Source organism: Hylobates moloch, unplaced genomic scaffold (genome assembly GCF_009828535.3).
Source record: "Hylobates moloch isolate HMO894 unplaced genomic scaffold, HMol_V3 SCAFFOLD_19, whole genome shotgun sequence".
In the NCBI taxonomy this organism is placed as follows: domain Eukaryota; kingdom Metazoa; phylum Chordata; class Mammalia; order Primates; family Hylobatidae; genus Hylobates; species Hylobates moloch.
This window is the reverse complement of record NW_026652294.1, coordinates 57,947,887-57,963,580: the sequence shown is the minus strand read 5'-3', so window position 1 is coordinate 57,963,580 and position 15,694 is coordinate 57,947,887. Positions and strand designations below refer to the sequence as shown.

Here is a 15,694-nt window from a genome sequence, read left to right as displayed (position 1 = left end):
GGTGGTAAAAAAATGATAGAGCTGGCCAAGTCCTTCAAGTTTGTGTCTAGCTTTTCTTTTTAAGCATCCAAAGTAAGTGAAGAAAGAATAAGGGAAAAAAGAGAAAAGAGAAATATTCATTTTTGCCTATTACAAATGCTAGAACACATTCTAGAAAATGTGATTCTCAGCAGACACAACGTTTCCTGCTAAATTCAAGTGGTGGTTCTGTTTACACAAAGTCAATTATTAGAGGTGCAGAAGAAATTAGTTTCAGAAATCTGAGTAATAATTTATAACTTACAGGAGTGGAAGGTAAAGTCAGGGATTCTAAAACCCTTTCTCTGACTTGCAATACCTGCCTTTATATGGTAGCCAAAAACTTCCAGTGTCAAGACATTACATTGATGGAGCTATAAGTAGTATCTACAGTGATAACATAGGTCCCATCCTTTCTGATGTGTAAGTCTAATGCAACACAGGAGGAAAAAGAGATAACATATACAAAGAGAGGGGAGTGTTGGACTAATGAAAGCATGTAACACATAACACGTGCTGCTTTGGTGCTCCATAAAATGAGGAAAGTTAGCTTCCAGCCCAGTAGTTACTATTTCTGTGCATCCAGAGAAAAAGTCATACAACAAGCATCAGACAATCTTGAACTGTGTCAACATTTTCAAATTACCTATTCCACTAAATGCAACTAAATCTCAACAGCCCAAACCCCCCATTTTTCATTGAACCTCTATAAAACAGCTGCTTATTATAGAGAAACAGAGAAATAAATAAAATGAAGGAAAATCCTATGTGAAATAGAAGAATGTTTCTTCAATATAAAAAAGGCCTTCATTATTTAGCTTTCATTATTCATATTAACAAAGTATTTGTGGTAAAGGGTAAAGATTATATAAAGTCTACAATGAACTCGGTTTTTAAACACCCAAAGTGTTTTACATGTTTATCAAATGAATAGATACCTGGAATAATCAGACAGTATTCTATCCCCAATACCATCCTTGGAGGGAGGCAGGGGAAATGGGACATAAAAACCTATCTGCAAAAATGAAAAGGCATCATTCAGACTAAATTTATAACTGAAAACATTAAGAGGCAAATTACCTCCCTACTCTCCAAGCCACTGCTATTATTATTAATACTTCAGGAAACTGTTAATATATATTTTGCTTTTAAAAATCAATATACACACACAGAGCATTTGGCCTGGTATTGATGAGGAAATAACTAATAATTTCTACTGGGAAGGAACAAAGAAAAAAAATCTAGTTTTGACAAAAATCAAATATTTTTAAATAGAAAAAAATTAACTTGGCTTTGAGAATATCAACTTTCTAATATGTGTAACTAATTAAAGGTAACTAATCATATTTATAATCACTAATGAACATTATTTTAAAGATAAGCCATAATTTTCTTTAATAAAAAAAGTCACTTGATTTTATTCAAAAAGTTAATTGTTAACTGTTACATACCAACTAAATCACACCCAAATGCTAGCCTTATCTTTTTAGAAATTCTATCGTAATAGCCTTCTTCAGTTGTCAACCACTGCAAACTTATCACACTTAAGTCAAAAGGATTAAGTCATGCAACATTACTTCTTAAAACAACACTCTGCATCCTTCATGTAATTGCAATTCTTACCACTGGGTGAGTTGGGGACAAAATATCAGGAGATAACTACCACCCAGCAACAATTTTTTCTAATGATTTAATCTCTAAGGAAAACTTTAATTCACATAGAGAATTTGATTTTGTCTGAAAGTAGCTATAGAGCTTTTTCCTTTTAAACAGCATCTACGATGGTTACCACCACTTAATTAAATCCTAGATCATGTCTACAAAAGCAGCTATTGCTGAACATTTGTCTGCTAATATAAGTGAATAATTACTCAATGTTTTAAAAGTAAACATTGACCACCATTTATTACTAGTTATCTTTGCACAGGCATACTTGTGACTCATTGTGTCTACATGCAAGATCGCTCCACATTTCTAGGCTTCTGATTAAAAGTAAAATGAAAGGGTAATCGAAGATGAAGAATCTCAAGTGTCCTTTCCAGCTCTAAAAAGACAGAGCACACTGAAGGCAGGGAACTCCTCTTACTCTTATTTGTATCTCCCTCAGTCTTTCACTGTATCCTACATATATATTGCCTTTTAGTTAAGCACATTACTATGGCCACAAACTAAATTCTTAAATAAGACCCTAAGCCCAGAGAGGAAAACAAAACAAAATAAAGCCATCAATTTGACAAAATTAAAAGCTTTGCATATGGCAAAAAGATACCATAAATCAAGATAAAAGAAAAAATGAGGCAAGATATTTTTAACAAAAATAACAAAGGAAGAACATCCTACAAACAAGAAAATGACAAACATCCTAATCTTTTCTTTTAAGAAAAAGGATATAAAAAGAAGTCAATAAAGAGGAAATCAAAATAGTCAATAAATATACATAAACTGCTCAATCCCACCAGGAACCAGAGAAATGTAAATGAAAACAAAAAGATACCAAATTTCAACTCTGAAAAATAGGAAATATTAAAATAGCCAAAATTGGCAAAGATACAGAGGAAAAATGGTACTCATTTTCTTGACAGAGTATAAACTGTCACAGCCACTTTTTAGAGCAATCTGACAGCAGCCAGTACAAATGAAGACACACATGCCCACAACTCAATAACTCAAAATCTAGGCCTATGTCCAAACCCTTGTTCATCTGCACAAGGTAACATGCACAAAGATGCTCACTGCACAGAACAGAAAATTATCTATTTATTTCTTAATAGGAAAACAGAAAAGTAAAGTATACAATATATTCCCATGATGAAATACTAAGCAGAGGAAATTAAAGAGAATGACGAGGCTCTTTATAGATGAAATGTGGATAGGTTCAGAAACATAACTGAGCGGGGTGAAAAAGCAAGATGCAAATGTATTCACTCATAAAAATATTCTGGTATTAAATAATGGCAATGGTTATACAACCTTATGAATATACTAAAAACCACAGACTTGCACACTTTAAAAGGGTGAATTTTGCATGTGAATTATATCAATTGAAAAAAAAGATTCACTAGCATCATCCTCTTCATGTTGACTTTAAGACACAATACATTATTATTTGTAAGCAAAATAAATAGAATGGAAGACAGACTAAAGGGTTGGAAGAAAAGGCTGGAAGCATTTTAAAACATTAGCTGCATCTATAATAGTTAATTCTCCAGAATCCAAACAAGGAATCAAATATGATAATATGTAAACATTTATTCATTCTTGGTAGTGGGGATTTGAATGTTTATTATATCATTCTCTGTATTTCCCCATGCTTTTTTTTTTTTTAATTAAAAAAAGCAGCCATGGACTACAAAAGACAAAAAAGGCACATCACAAAAGACAAATGGTAAATAAATACATAAAGAAAGATATGTGGCACTGCTAATCATATAAATGCAAACCAAAATGAGATAGTTTTTCCATACAGATTGGCAAAGATTTTTTTTAAGCTGTAAATTTCCAGTTTATATGCCTGAGGAAATATAAACTGGGACAATCTTTTTGGAGGAAAGTTTGGTAATATATAACAAAATTTTAACTCTATACCTTTTGACTCCACTACCTCCCTTCTAGAAAGTTAACATAAGTAAATTATTAGAAAAACCATTAAAATGAATGTCAAAGATGTCCATCACAGCAATATTCATAACAAATCAAAACTGAGAACAATCCAAATCAAGTATAATAAATCCATATACAATGTCATGCCAGAAAAATCCAACAATTTTTAAAGATGATATGCCACAAGGGTAGGAATGTTCCTCTATGCTTTATCTCCAGCTCTAAGAAGGGTGCTAGGGCCAGGCACGGTGGCTCATGCCTGTAATCTCAGCACTTTGGGAGGCCAAGGCAGGAAGATGACCTGAGGTCAGTAGTTTGAGACCAGCCTGGCCAACATGGTGAAACCCTGTCTCTACTAAAAATACAAAATTAGCCGGGCATGGTGGCGCATGCCTATAATCCCAGCTACTCGGGAGGCTGAGGCAGGAGACTTACTTGAACCCGGGAGGCAGAAGTTGCAGTGAGCCAAGATCATGCCACTGCACTCCAGCCTGGGTGACAAGAGGGAAAGCCTGTCCCAAAATGAAAGAAGGAAGGAAGGAAAGGAGGGAAGGAGGGAGGGAGGGAGGCAGGCAGGCACACACATAGTAAGAGCTAAAAAAAAAAACACACACTTGTTGAATGAACGAATGTTAATAGTTAATATTGATGTGTATGTGTATATATATAAAGATGTCTAACAAATATTAACTATGGTTATATATTAAAATTTCAGATAACTTGTCTATGGTTTGACTTTTCTACAATGAACAAATATCTACAAATTAGAAAAAAAAACCATTTCATTTGTTTAAAAAAATGAACAAGGTTCTTCATAAAAGCTACACCACAAAATTGTGCCATGTAATTTCCCAACTTCTATGACATCTCTTTTGAAGATTCAAAACAAGAAAAGTTCTATATCTTAGAACTGTAAAAGTGATGTTAAGTAGTGGGGATTATCTGTAATAAATGACTAGAAAGGCAAGAAAGGGGCCAAGGTTGGTCCATGGAAGACCCATGAGAAAGAAATTTCAAAGAACCAAGAGAAGGAACAAAGGACCTTTAAGGCAAAATTATCAAACCAAGTGATATCCCTGCCTGGCCTACTTCATAAAGATAGGTAGTTCTACAGAGGGGCACCTACAATAATGAATATAAAAGACTTCTGCATAATTCAAGTAATGCATCACAGAATGGACAGTGATAGGCCGGGCACAATGGCTCCTGCCTGTATTCCAGCAATTTGGGAGTTCGAGGCTGGTGGATCGTCTGGGCCCAGGAGTTGGCGACCAGTCTGGGCAACATAGTGAAACCCCATCTCTACCAAACACACACACACACACACACACACACAATTGCCAGGCATGGTGGTCCACGCCTATAGTCTGAGCTGTTTGGGAAGCGGCTTGAGACCAGGAGATGCGAGGATGGCTTGAGTCCAGGAGATGGAGGCTGCAGTGAGCTGAAATCACGCAATTACAACCCAGCCTGGGTGACAGAGCCAGATCGTGTCAAAAAAAAAAAAAAAAAAAAAAAAAAAATGGACAGTAACAGTAGCTATAAAATAATGTCCAGAAAAACCCAAGTTTAAATTATCCTTTTCTGAAAAAAATATTGTTAAGTAATCATTCACTGGAATTTAATGAGGCAAATACCTTGGAAGATTTACCTTTTCTGTTTCCATTAAATAAGTTTTTATTAGCAACAATAATAACAATCAGCTTCCACGTATTGGGCAATTTATGTGTGCCAGATTGTAGGCCGAATACTTTCTACCAGCAGTTCTCAGAGTGTAGAGTTAGGACCTCAGGATCCCTATGATGTCTTCAGGTGATTGGTGATGTTAAAACTATATATATAATAAAATCTATTAAGTTATTTGCCTTTTTCATTCCCATTCTCTCATGAGTGTATAGCACAGTTTTCCAGAGGCTACAGGACATGTGATAACACAATACACCAAAAAGAGAAGCAGGTAAGAGGACCTAGTTGTCTTCTATTAAAACAAAGAGATTTGAAAAAAAAAAAAAAGAAAAGTAAACAATGCCCCTCCTGTCACTGTTTTTAAGAAAATGTTTATTTTTCATTAAAGTTTTACCTGTATGTTAACATGTAATAGGTTATTACCTTTAGACAAATTGATTTCTTTAAAATGTCTCCATGTTAATTTCTAATACAGTAAAATTAATAGATATAACTTACACAAAAAAAACTCTATGCGTTCAATTTGTAAGTGTAAAAGGATCTTAAGCCCAATAAGTTTGAAAACAGTTGATTTCTATTTCAACCTCAACTTATGAGGTAATAGTTCTATTTTATCATCATTTCCATAATGCAAATGAGAAAAGAGATACAGAAGTAACTTGTCCAAAACCACACAAGGAGTCTCTTAAACCAACATTTGAATACAAGTCTGTAATTCCTAACCCTAAATTCTCTTCATCTTTAAGCAACAATATCTACCCAAGATATTAAAGATCACTTTTAGATCTTTAACTTTTAGATAGCTACATGCTAATCCCTATTTTTAAAACAATATTCTATATTGGTTTTTTATTCTTTTTCAGTTTTAAAAAGTTATGTGTGCTCATTGAATGTTTTAAATATACAGAGTTAACTTAAAAAAAAAAATCAAACACTACAAAAATAACCTCCCATCACCACCACATGTAGCTACTAAACTACTAGTAAGAGTTTGATGCCCGCAAATTTACTTATTTATAGACATACACATGTATAGACATACACATACTTATCTGCACAAGCACTTTTTTAAAAAAATGAGATCACAATGATTTAGCAACTTGCCTTATTTCATTTAATTTTTCTTGAAGATCTTCCTGCATCTACAAATAGATATACCTCTTTTTATAGATTATCATCGTTTAATTGTATCCAGTTGAGGGCCCCTATATGGCTTGCTTCCAAATTTTGACTATTACAGAAACAGTCACAAGAAACATGCTGTATCTTTGTGTACTTGTGAGAACATATTTGTCAGAAAATTCCTAGAAGTAAATTTGCTAGGCTAAACAGTATAAACATTAAAAATCTTAATAGACCTTGCCAATGTTCTCCAAAATACCCCTGCCCAATTTACATTCTCACCCACAGAATATGAGATTTCCTCCAGCAATTCAGCTTTTAAGCGCCTTGGAAAATTATATTTTATGTGCTTCAAAATGCACAGCAGTAAAACTGTTCTCACTGGTTATCTAAATTTCATACAGAACCCTACACAAATAACACTCACTGAATGTATCAGAACAGTCACTCATCTTCATTTTGTTCCTTATATCTTTTAAATGACTCTGAAGAGAAAATATACCAGATGCATACAACGTCTTCAGCTAGTAAGCCCTCAAATATTAGTTACCTTGATAAAAATTTATCCAAATTATTTCAGAAGACCATTTAACACAAATCAAAACTATGCAGTAAAGCTGGCCTCATACACTTAAAGGAAAATTGTTAGAGTGGATTTATTAAGCTTTATCTGCCCGCTCAAAGGACTAAGGCTACAAATAAAAAGCTATCAAATCATACCAGTGGCCAAATTAGCTTCCATAAAATAATAAGCAACAGATTTCATATCATAAATGTCAGTGAAACAAATTGCAATACTAAGGATGGCTGTAACTGGAAAGAAAGTTCACTCAAATTCACATCATACTAAAAACAAAAACATTAATATTTTAAAAAATGTTTTGAATGTGACTATTCATTTCAGTCATATCAGACTAGTACAAATCTTTGGTACTAATAAATAAGATATTGTCTTTTTTTGCAGGTAAATAGTTTAAAAATGCATCATACTCTGACCTACCTGTTTTGTCATGGCTAACAGACATTTCAGGCTTCACCATTTCATCAAAATCTCTTTTCTAAGATTTTGTGCCAGTAGTTTTAAACTGAAGGTCTCCCACACATCTTTATGACAGAGTAAAACCTCATTAATTCAAATCCAATTAGCTCAATTCTGAAATGGTATACGTAATTCTCATTAGGCAACAAGTTAAAAATACTATAATCTCTTCTCCTACAAGTTCTAATATTACTGTGAAGTAAAGGAAATCAACCTGAAAATCAATTCACTTTTCCAAACCAAAGATTTACAAAACTAAGGACTCTTTCATCTTTGTGGCTGAGCAGTTCATCCTCAGTCCTAAGGTTCATCTCTGTTTAGCAGCTACTGTATACAGTAAAAGTGATTTAGATTGTCACTATAGCCAACACAGCTTATTTATTATAGAATATGAGCATTTCTTTTAAAGATCTTATAACTTAGATTTCTCACAAATTCATATTTGCAGTTTCTCCAATTTCCAGTTGGTAGAATTTTACTCTATCACTTATATAGATCTACAATATAGCTAACATAACACTTTAAAAGGTACTGGAAGTAGACATACAAATTCTTGGCATTGTTATTCTATATTTATTCTTATCATTTTGAAAGACTTTATGAGCCAAAAAATAAGTCCCAGGATTAAGTGGCATGTTTGGTGTTGCTTGAACTTACAACTATTCCCACTGAACAGAGAAACCTTCTCTTGCAATCTGAATCATGTGTAATTACAGTATGACAAGGTCTCTCCTGGGTGATGTAAGCTGGCACTTTTCCCAGGACTTGTCACATCATGGGAAGCACGCATACAAATAAAAATCCAAAAATAAACATTTTAAAACAATGGCTTATAGACTGCATAGAGAACCTCCACAGTTGAGTATAAAAATTGAGGAATCCAACCAACAAGCAGACATCTCTCACCAGAGACCTCTGAGAAGTCATCACTGCTATCAAGCAGCTTACCACGCCTAGCAACAACTCCCAGGTGTGGCCTATGTGAGCAGCACCCTCATGTTCCCTCAGGGTAGACAGAAAATCATTAAGTATAGGAAATAAAAATAATGTCAATGCACACATCCACTGAAGCAGAAAAACAATGGTAAGATAGAGGTTGATCATCTTTAATTTCATAATGCCAATTTGTTGATTGTCAAGGTGCCTAAACAAAGTTACCTTAAGAGCTACATCTTCTGCCAACTGAGTTAATTTTCTTAATAAATGTTGCTTTTTAAAAGCTTCACCTTGAAGTGAACTGCAGCCAAGTAGTAGTAATAATGTGTACCAAAGATCTTAGAAGGTGGTTTCTTTTGTTTAAACTCCTCTGCTCTACAGACACATGGAAAGGGAGAGAAAGAATCCAAGAAGCAGCATATCAACCTCATCAGTGATAGAAATTTGACATCGCTCATCCTTACCAGTTTGGAGGAAATATGAAATATGATAATCTCTGACTATATTTTAACATAAAATGCTAACAAATTTTCAAATGTTATTTCCTATAGGCCATGCATATTTCCAGCCCTCTATAAGAAACTGGATTTATTTATTAACCATCCAACAAAGACCATCAAATTCAACTGTTCAAGTTTTCAGGAGGAGTTATAAACCAAACCACTAAAGGCAAAAAATACAATCCTACTTCCCATTACATGAGCTCTGGAAACAAAACTAAGCACCAATACAAACCTCTGCCACCTCTAAGGCACACGGCATTTCTCCTTTCTTTATTCAGCCCCCTGAATGTTCAATAATTTCCACATAGCTCTAAGCAGAATGGATTTATTATGATGTTACTCTAAGAAACGGCAGGAGTTCTAGATCCCAATAAAGATTACGGATCAAATGGAAGATAACTACTAACCATTGTGTCGACTTAGATAAATAAACCTGCTCACAAACAAAGCACCTTATTGTATTTGTACTGTTACCTTCACTAATCCAACTAAAACAACCAGACATTAGTTTTCCAGAGGTTGAAGGGAAAAGAAATCGGTATTTCTCAAACCCTCTTCAAATTTCTTTCAAAATGACACTCCGTTTCTTTTTTCCAAAACTGTCCTGCCCATTATGGAAAATGTTTGGGACCGCAGAGGCCCAGTAGGATTATGCAAACTAGACTCCAAGGCTAAGAACCAAGGTGGGGAGGGACTAAAGCAAAAGGCTTCCTCCACATCGTTCCTCTTCAACTGAGCTTCGACCTTTGCAAGAACCGTCTCCCTGCAGATCACATCCGGCAGACACTTTGGAACGTTGCTCAGAATCAAAGGAGCAGTCAAGTGCCACGCGGGGGTGGGAGGAAGGAACGAGTAAGACCCCCAAGTAAACATAAGATCCAGACTGGAGTGGGGTGTGGCGGTGGCTAAGCCACAAAAAGAAAAGTCTATGGCAACTGGCACCTAGTGCCTCATACACAGACAGGAAAGTAGAGAAGACACTAAAGAGAACGGACTTGCCAAGACCGAACGATAACTACATCCAATACATTCTTTGCTAATAACACAGGTAAATCTTAATTTCTCTAGGAAAACACACACACACACACACACCACACACACACACGCAAATTGTTTATTCCCTCCAGCCCAATTCTCCACATCTCCAAACTCAACAACTAATTGCACCTTCCCCACAGAACCCGCGGCTAACCCCAGAGGACTGGTGAAGGCTGGCTTGGGATGAATAAACACTCGACACCTGACGGTCCTTTCTCTGCGGTGACTTTCACCAAGCCGAAGTGGCGCGCGCGCGGGCAGGCGGGAGCCGGGACCTGGCCCGCGCGGCGCCGCGCACCCGGATCCCGAGGCTACGCCGGCGAGCGCGGCGCGGGGGGCGGGGAGCGGGGCAGCGGGACCGCCCGGGCCAAGCGATTGTTTCCTCGCCAAGCAAAGACATTTTTTATCAAGACCCTTTTGTATTCGAGCCCTACCTCTTTTTGGCCTAGGAAAGCTTTCGTGCAAGTGGAAGACGACTTTCTCCACAAAGTGCTGTATGTTACTGTGCTCCGGGCCGCGTACGAACACCATCCAGTCGTGGGTGAAGCCCTCCACGGTGGGTTTTTTCCTCACCTGGGCGCGGTGCCCCAGCTCCAGCTTCACCTGCACGGCACACTGCGGGCAGGGGGAGGAGAGACAGCCGTGAACAACAGGAAGGCGACGTTTCGGCAGTGAACGTTGCGCCTGACATTTTTTTCCTCCTTCTTGAAACGCACATAAAAGGAAACGGCGGTGCCCTCTGCATCCACGTTTCACGCGCGTGGGCGCGCACACCCCACACCCCCAAATATACCCGCCCGCCCGGCCCGGCTCGGCCCCAGGCGCCCCGGGCCCCGCATCCACATCCGACAGGATTGTAACGGAATGTTATCCCCAGTCGGGAAGGGGGTCGGGGAAAAGAGGGAGAACACACTCAGCCACGACAAGCACGACAACAAATGCATCGGAAACAAATCAGAAGGCGATGCCGGGGCGGTTTCCCGGCGTGGGAGGGGAGGTGGCTGGGACCCAGGGGGACCGAAGGGCTCCTGGCAAGCCCCCTCCCCGAAAGTACCGCGGCGACAGGCACACGCCGAGGAAGTCTTTGTGTACGTGTGTGTGTGCGTGCGTGTGGAGCGCTGTGCCAGGCGGAATGGAAACTACAGGCAGCCTCTGCTGATGGGCACAAACTCCCATGCTCTTGCCACGGGGTTCGTGCACAGCAAAAATGAGACGTCGTCATACACACTGAAACACACACACACACACTCGCAGGAAAACACGCCGAGGCATCCATAACTTAGAGCACCCCGCACCCCCCAGCGAAAAGCCCCAGGCGATCGGCGAGGCCAGTCGAACGGAGCCCCCGCAACACACTTTCAAGAGCCCAAGTGGCTCCAAAGTATCTCCCACCTCCCCCCAAAAAATGAAATTCAGAAAGGCAGGGCGGCGGGCGGACAGCCGCCGAGCCTCGGCTCGCGCTCAGCACCTCCCGGCGCTGGGGCAAAGTTGCGTGCGGCCCCGCCGCTGTCAGCCCCGCACACTTCGGCTCACACACGCGCGCCGCGGAGAACGCACCATCGTAGCGGCCGCGGCGCTTTGCGGAGGTGCGGCCGCCGAGGCTGCTCGCCGCGTCCCCGGACTGTGCCCGCAGCTCCCGGCGGCGGCGGCTGAAATATGGCTGTTATTATTCGCCTCCTTCCACCGTGTGTGAGTGTGTGTGTGAGTGCGCGCGTGTGAGCGAGAGGGAGTGTGTGAGTGCGCTTCTTGTGATTGCAAAGAGGCGAGGAGGGAGGGAGGCGCGGGGGGTGGAGGGGCGAGTGTGAGCGTGTGTGAGTGTGTGTGTGTGTGTGTCTGTGTGTGCGCGCGCGCCGGGGGGGTGGGGGAGGAGGGGAGCGGAGGCTGAGGGAGAGGCGGCAGCTCCCTGCAAGCCGTACCAACCTTTCTCTAATTGGAACCGCGGAGCGCTGGCGCTGTCTGGGCTGCGACGGCGCAGGGCGAGGAAGGAAAGTGGGGGAGGTCTTTTATTATTATTTTTGCGCGTACTTACCGAGCTAGCCATGCCTGGGGGCCCGGAGGTTTGCTGGGGTGTTGTGTGGTACCCCCCCTCCTCCGCCCCCCCTCAGCTGTAATTCATGAAGAGGCTGCTATGAATGAGAGCGCGCCCAGGAGCGGGGGGTAGATGGCGGACATTCTCTGCCTTTTTCCCCCCGCGCTCGCTTGCTCGCTCGCTCCCTCGCTCGCTCGCTTATTAAACTCAGCCCCAAAAGCAAAAGCAGCAGCAGCAGCAGCAGCTCCAGGGTAAAGAAGATGATTCCGGAGCATGCGCCGTGGCGCCTGACACCCGGGCTCCGAGCCTCACAGGGCGGAGGGAGGGCTTGCGGGCGGGGCGGAGCGCGCGGGGAGGCCGAGCGAGCGAGCCAGGGGGAGCTCGAAAGAGCCAATCACCTGCCACCTCCCGAAACCCCGGCGGTCCGCAGCGCCACACTGGAAAGCCTCGCTTAAAGTAACAGGTTCCTGCTGGGGGGATGGCAGGGAGGGGGCGCGGGAGTAGGGAGAGCGGCCAGCTGGGGAGCCATCCCAGCCCCTGTGTAAACTCTGCTCGCCCTACAATAAAAAACGGATTAAAACTGCTGGAATGTAGCCACTGCTTAGAGCCCCCAGCAGCCGGAGAAGGAGTGTTAAATCAAGTCCTTAGCTAGTACGCACGGGGAGGAGGGAGTGGGCTTTCTTTTACTTTCCACCACGTATTTCTGTGGGTTTGTGCTGAAAAGACAAGAACTCACACCCAAACAAACATACTTAAAGAGAGCGAGAGAAATGCCATCCTGCAAAAAACGAGCATGAAAATAGCAATCACTGAGGCTGTTCTAACCCGCAAAGATCCCCTGGCCGCCTGCCTCATCCACTCACAGGCACCCGCCCGCCACCCTCACTCCCCGCCCTCCTGCCACCGCCACCGAAAATTTGAAAATGAAATGAACAAGGGAGAAACAAGGATGCTATTTCCCTGCAAGGGAACGCCTTCCGCGTTGGTAATCCCCGGCTGGGAAGCTTCATAAAGCGGTGCCCAGGTGAAGGCAAGACACCTGGGAGTGCCGGGTACAGACCCTCAGGGACCAGGCTTGGAGTTGTTTTCTTCGGGAGGCTTCCCCTCCTGACAGCCTACTGAGTTGCATCAGAACGTGGAGGATTGTCCTCTGAGGACGCGCGGGGCAACCGGGAGTCTTAAAATAGCAGATAAAGTTAATACTGACTATAATGTGCATAAATTGGATTATAATCTGTAGGCGTATTGGTGACAACCAGCGTAATCCATCTCTGGGTATTAATCTGGTTAGACTCCCGGGTGACAACCAGTCGCAGGAGTGTTCCCAGAGTCCCGCCTCTGCAAATGTTCTCACTCGCGTTGTATTTGATCTCAGTGGCCGGAGACAGAACAGCGCGGCCACGCGTGGGGCGCGGAGAGGAGTATCAACTACTGGCTTCCTTTAGAAACGCAGATAACCTTTAAAAAGGAAACGGATAAGATCTAGACGATTGATTTGAAAGTGAAAGATGGATGTGACTTTGGTTCGTTAAAAAAAGATCCTTGCATCTTCCTAGCCCTTAGACGTCTTTTGCCTTCTCTTTACTCCCCTTTTTCCCTTGCCTTCCAACTTCTTGCTGAACCTTGATTTTTCCTTTTCTTCTCTTTGCCTTTCCTCTTTGTCCCTCCTCCTGTTTCTGACTGAACTTCCTTGCATTCCTCTTTTCCCTTTTCTTCCCTTTTCCACAAAAGCAAGTTGTCTCGGCCCTTGAATTGAGGATAGCAGAATAGCGGGGAGGACGTTACCTAGGGCGTCCTGTGTCCTCGTGTTGATTTTCAGTTCTCCCAGCAGCTCTCAAAAAGATCCTGGGAATCAGGTCGGACCACTTGGAACCAACCTTAGTTTCCAAACCAGCAGCCTTCCAACTCAACTTTTGATTCCCTAAAACTGATATTCCGCTGCCTGTCAGTTATAATCAAGAAACTTCTTTGGCTTGAGGTCCCCAGTTCTTCCCAGCCTTCTACAGGATTTAGCATAGAATGGAGCAAACGACTGAAGAGAGAAACATTTTAATCTAAATCCAAGGGCTTAGAGTTCTCAACTGACGCACATATACATAAATGCATATCATCCTGTAGGTATATGCGTCGCTGTGTCTGTATGTGTGTACAAGGACTAAATTTATATTCGCAGAGACAAGCTGTGTGGGTAGTATCTACCTGAAGGGGGGACCTATTTGTTGTGCATTATTAAACTTTTGATAAAATAATCAAATTGGATGGCAGTCCTTTGTAATAATAATATTGGAAACTAAAGGTTATCTGGATGTGCCATTAGTAAAGCCATTTCTTATTAAGAAGTAACCATTAACAGCGAGTGTAGCTCAGGACACAGGCAAAAAACAACAATCCCATTCCCCGTTTGAGTTCATTTCAGGGTTTAACTTCTTCCGGCGCCAGCCACCGGACTCTCTTGAGATTGTCTCCAAAACTTGTACCCGCACACCAGATAGAGGTCTCTTTTTTGAATTATGTGTTTGCTGAATTCAGATTTATTCCAGCAATCACTAATAAGCCATAGGGTCTGAAAGGGTATTTTCCCAGTACCCCTCCTTCCTCAAAGAATGCTCTAACAACCCAATGTACAGTTACTCCCAATCTCCAAATACTGGACATTTAGATTCCGTCAGTAGATGGCGCACGGAGCTCTTCCACGGACGTCCTTACGTGACCCCTTCACAACAAAAAGATCAGGAAGGGGGAGAAAAGACAGAAAAGAAAACACAAGCCTGAATACTCTCCATTCAACTTTGGACAAAGAAATTTATGCAAGTCTTTCCATTTATTAATTACAACCTATTTTACTAAGCTTGCCATTAAAAACAATTAAAATAGATTAATTTCCTGTGCAGATCTTCACACTTACGTGAGGTAAAAATGTGGAAAATAACCTTTTGTGTACTTGACAATGTAATTATAGAAAATGTATTGTAAATAAATTTTAAGACACACTTCAGTGCTAAATACAGGAATAGTAATATGATAACTAAAATGGAAGTGATGAGGGATAAAATCATCTACTTATCCAAAGAATAATTATCTTACCAAAATTCATACTGTTGTATATAGCACAGTATGAAGCACCATGGGGTTAGTTTGAAGATCAGAAAAGTAATTAACATATCAAATAAAAATCGTGATGAAGAATAAAAGAGAACAGTGTCCGTGACAGGTCACTGCCACCACTACAATCACCATTGCCCTACTACCATCATTTTGGCTCCAGCCTTTTTATTTGCAATTGTTTTGTTTAGTCTGGAAGCTAAAGCCAGTTTCCATGTTTCTGGCAGAACAAAGAGAGGGCCTTTAAAGTGTAATTAGATTGTTAAGGAGCATCCTAAAATAAACTTATCTATTTGTTGTGATAGATAATTGATGCACAAATTCAAATCAATAAAAATTTACCATTTATTTCCCATCATTGCTGTATAGATTTGGGGAGAAAAGGAAGAAGAAGCATGGAAAAAACTAGAAAATGTGCCAGACACTAAATAGACATTTTGCAAAAATCAGACTCAAGGTAATTAAGGATTCTTCTTCCATAATGGTGCACCTTTTTCTGTGTACTGCATCCATGTGTTTATTCACAAAATCATTCCATGTCTCAGGCAGACAGTTAGGCCCTAAGACTGTAAGAATGACAGGATTCCTGATATCAGAGTTTATAAACCAGGGGAGAAGTTT

At 40.9% G+C, this 15,694-nt stretch overlaps 1 protein-coding gene across 1 annotated transcript in view; it reads right to left on the bottom strand.

Annotated features, from left to right (window-relative positions):
• The window catches only part of MLLT3 (MLLT3 super elongation complex subunit), a 280,125-nt gene extending 268,451 nt beyond the window's left edge, over positions 1-11,674 (bottom strand). Inside the window, 2 exon segments of the mRNA XM_032139819.2 lie at positions 10,377-10,557; positions 11,500-11,674. Coding sequence (XP_031995710.1) covers positions 10,377-10,557; positions 11,500-11,502 — 184 coding nt within the window. The 5' untranslated portion in view covers positions 11,503-11,674.
• Positions 11,675-15,694: the final 4,020 nt, after the last annotated feature.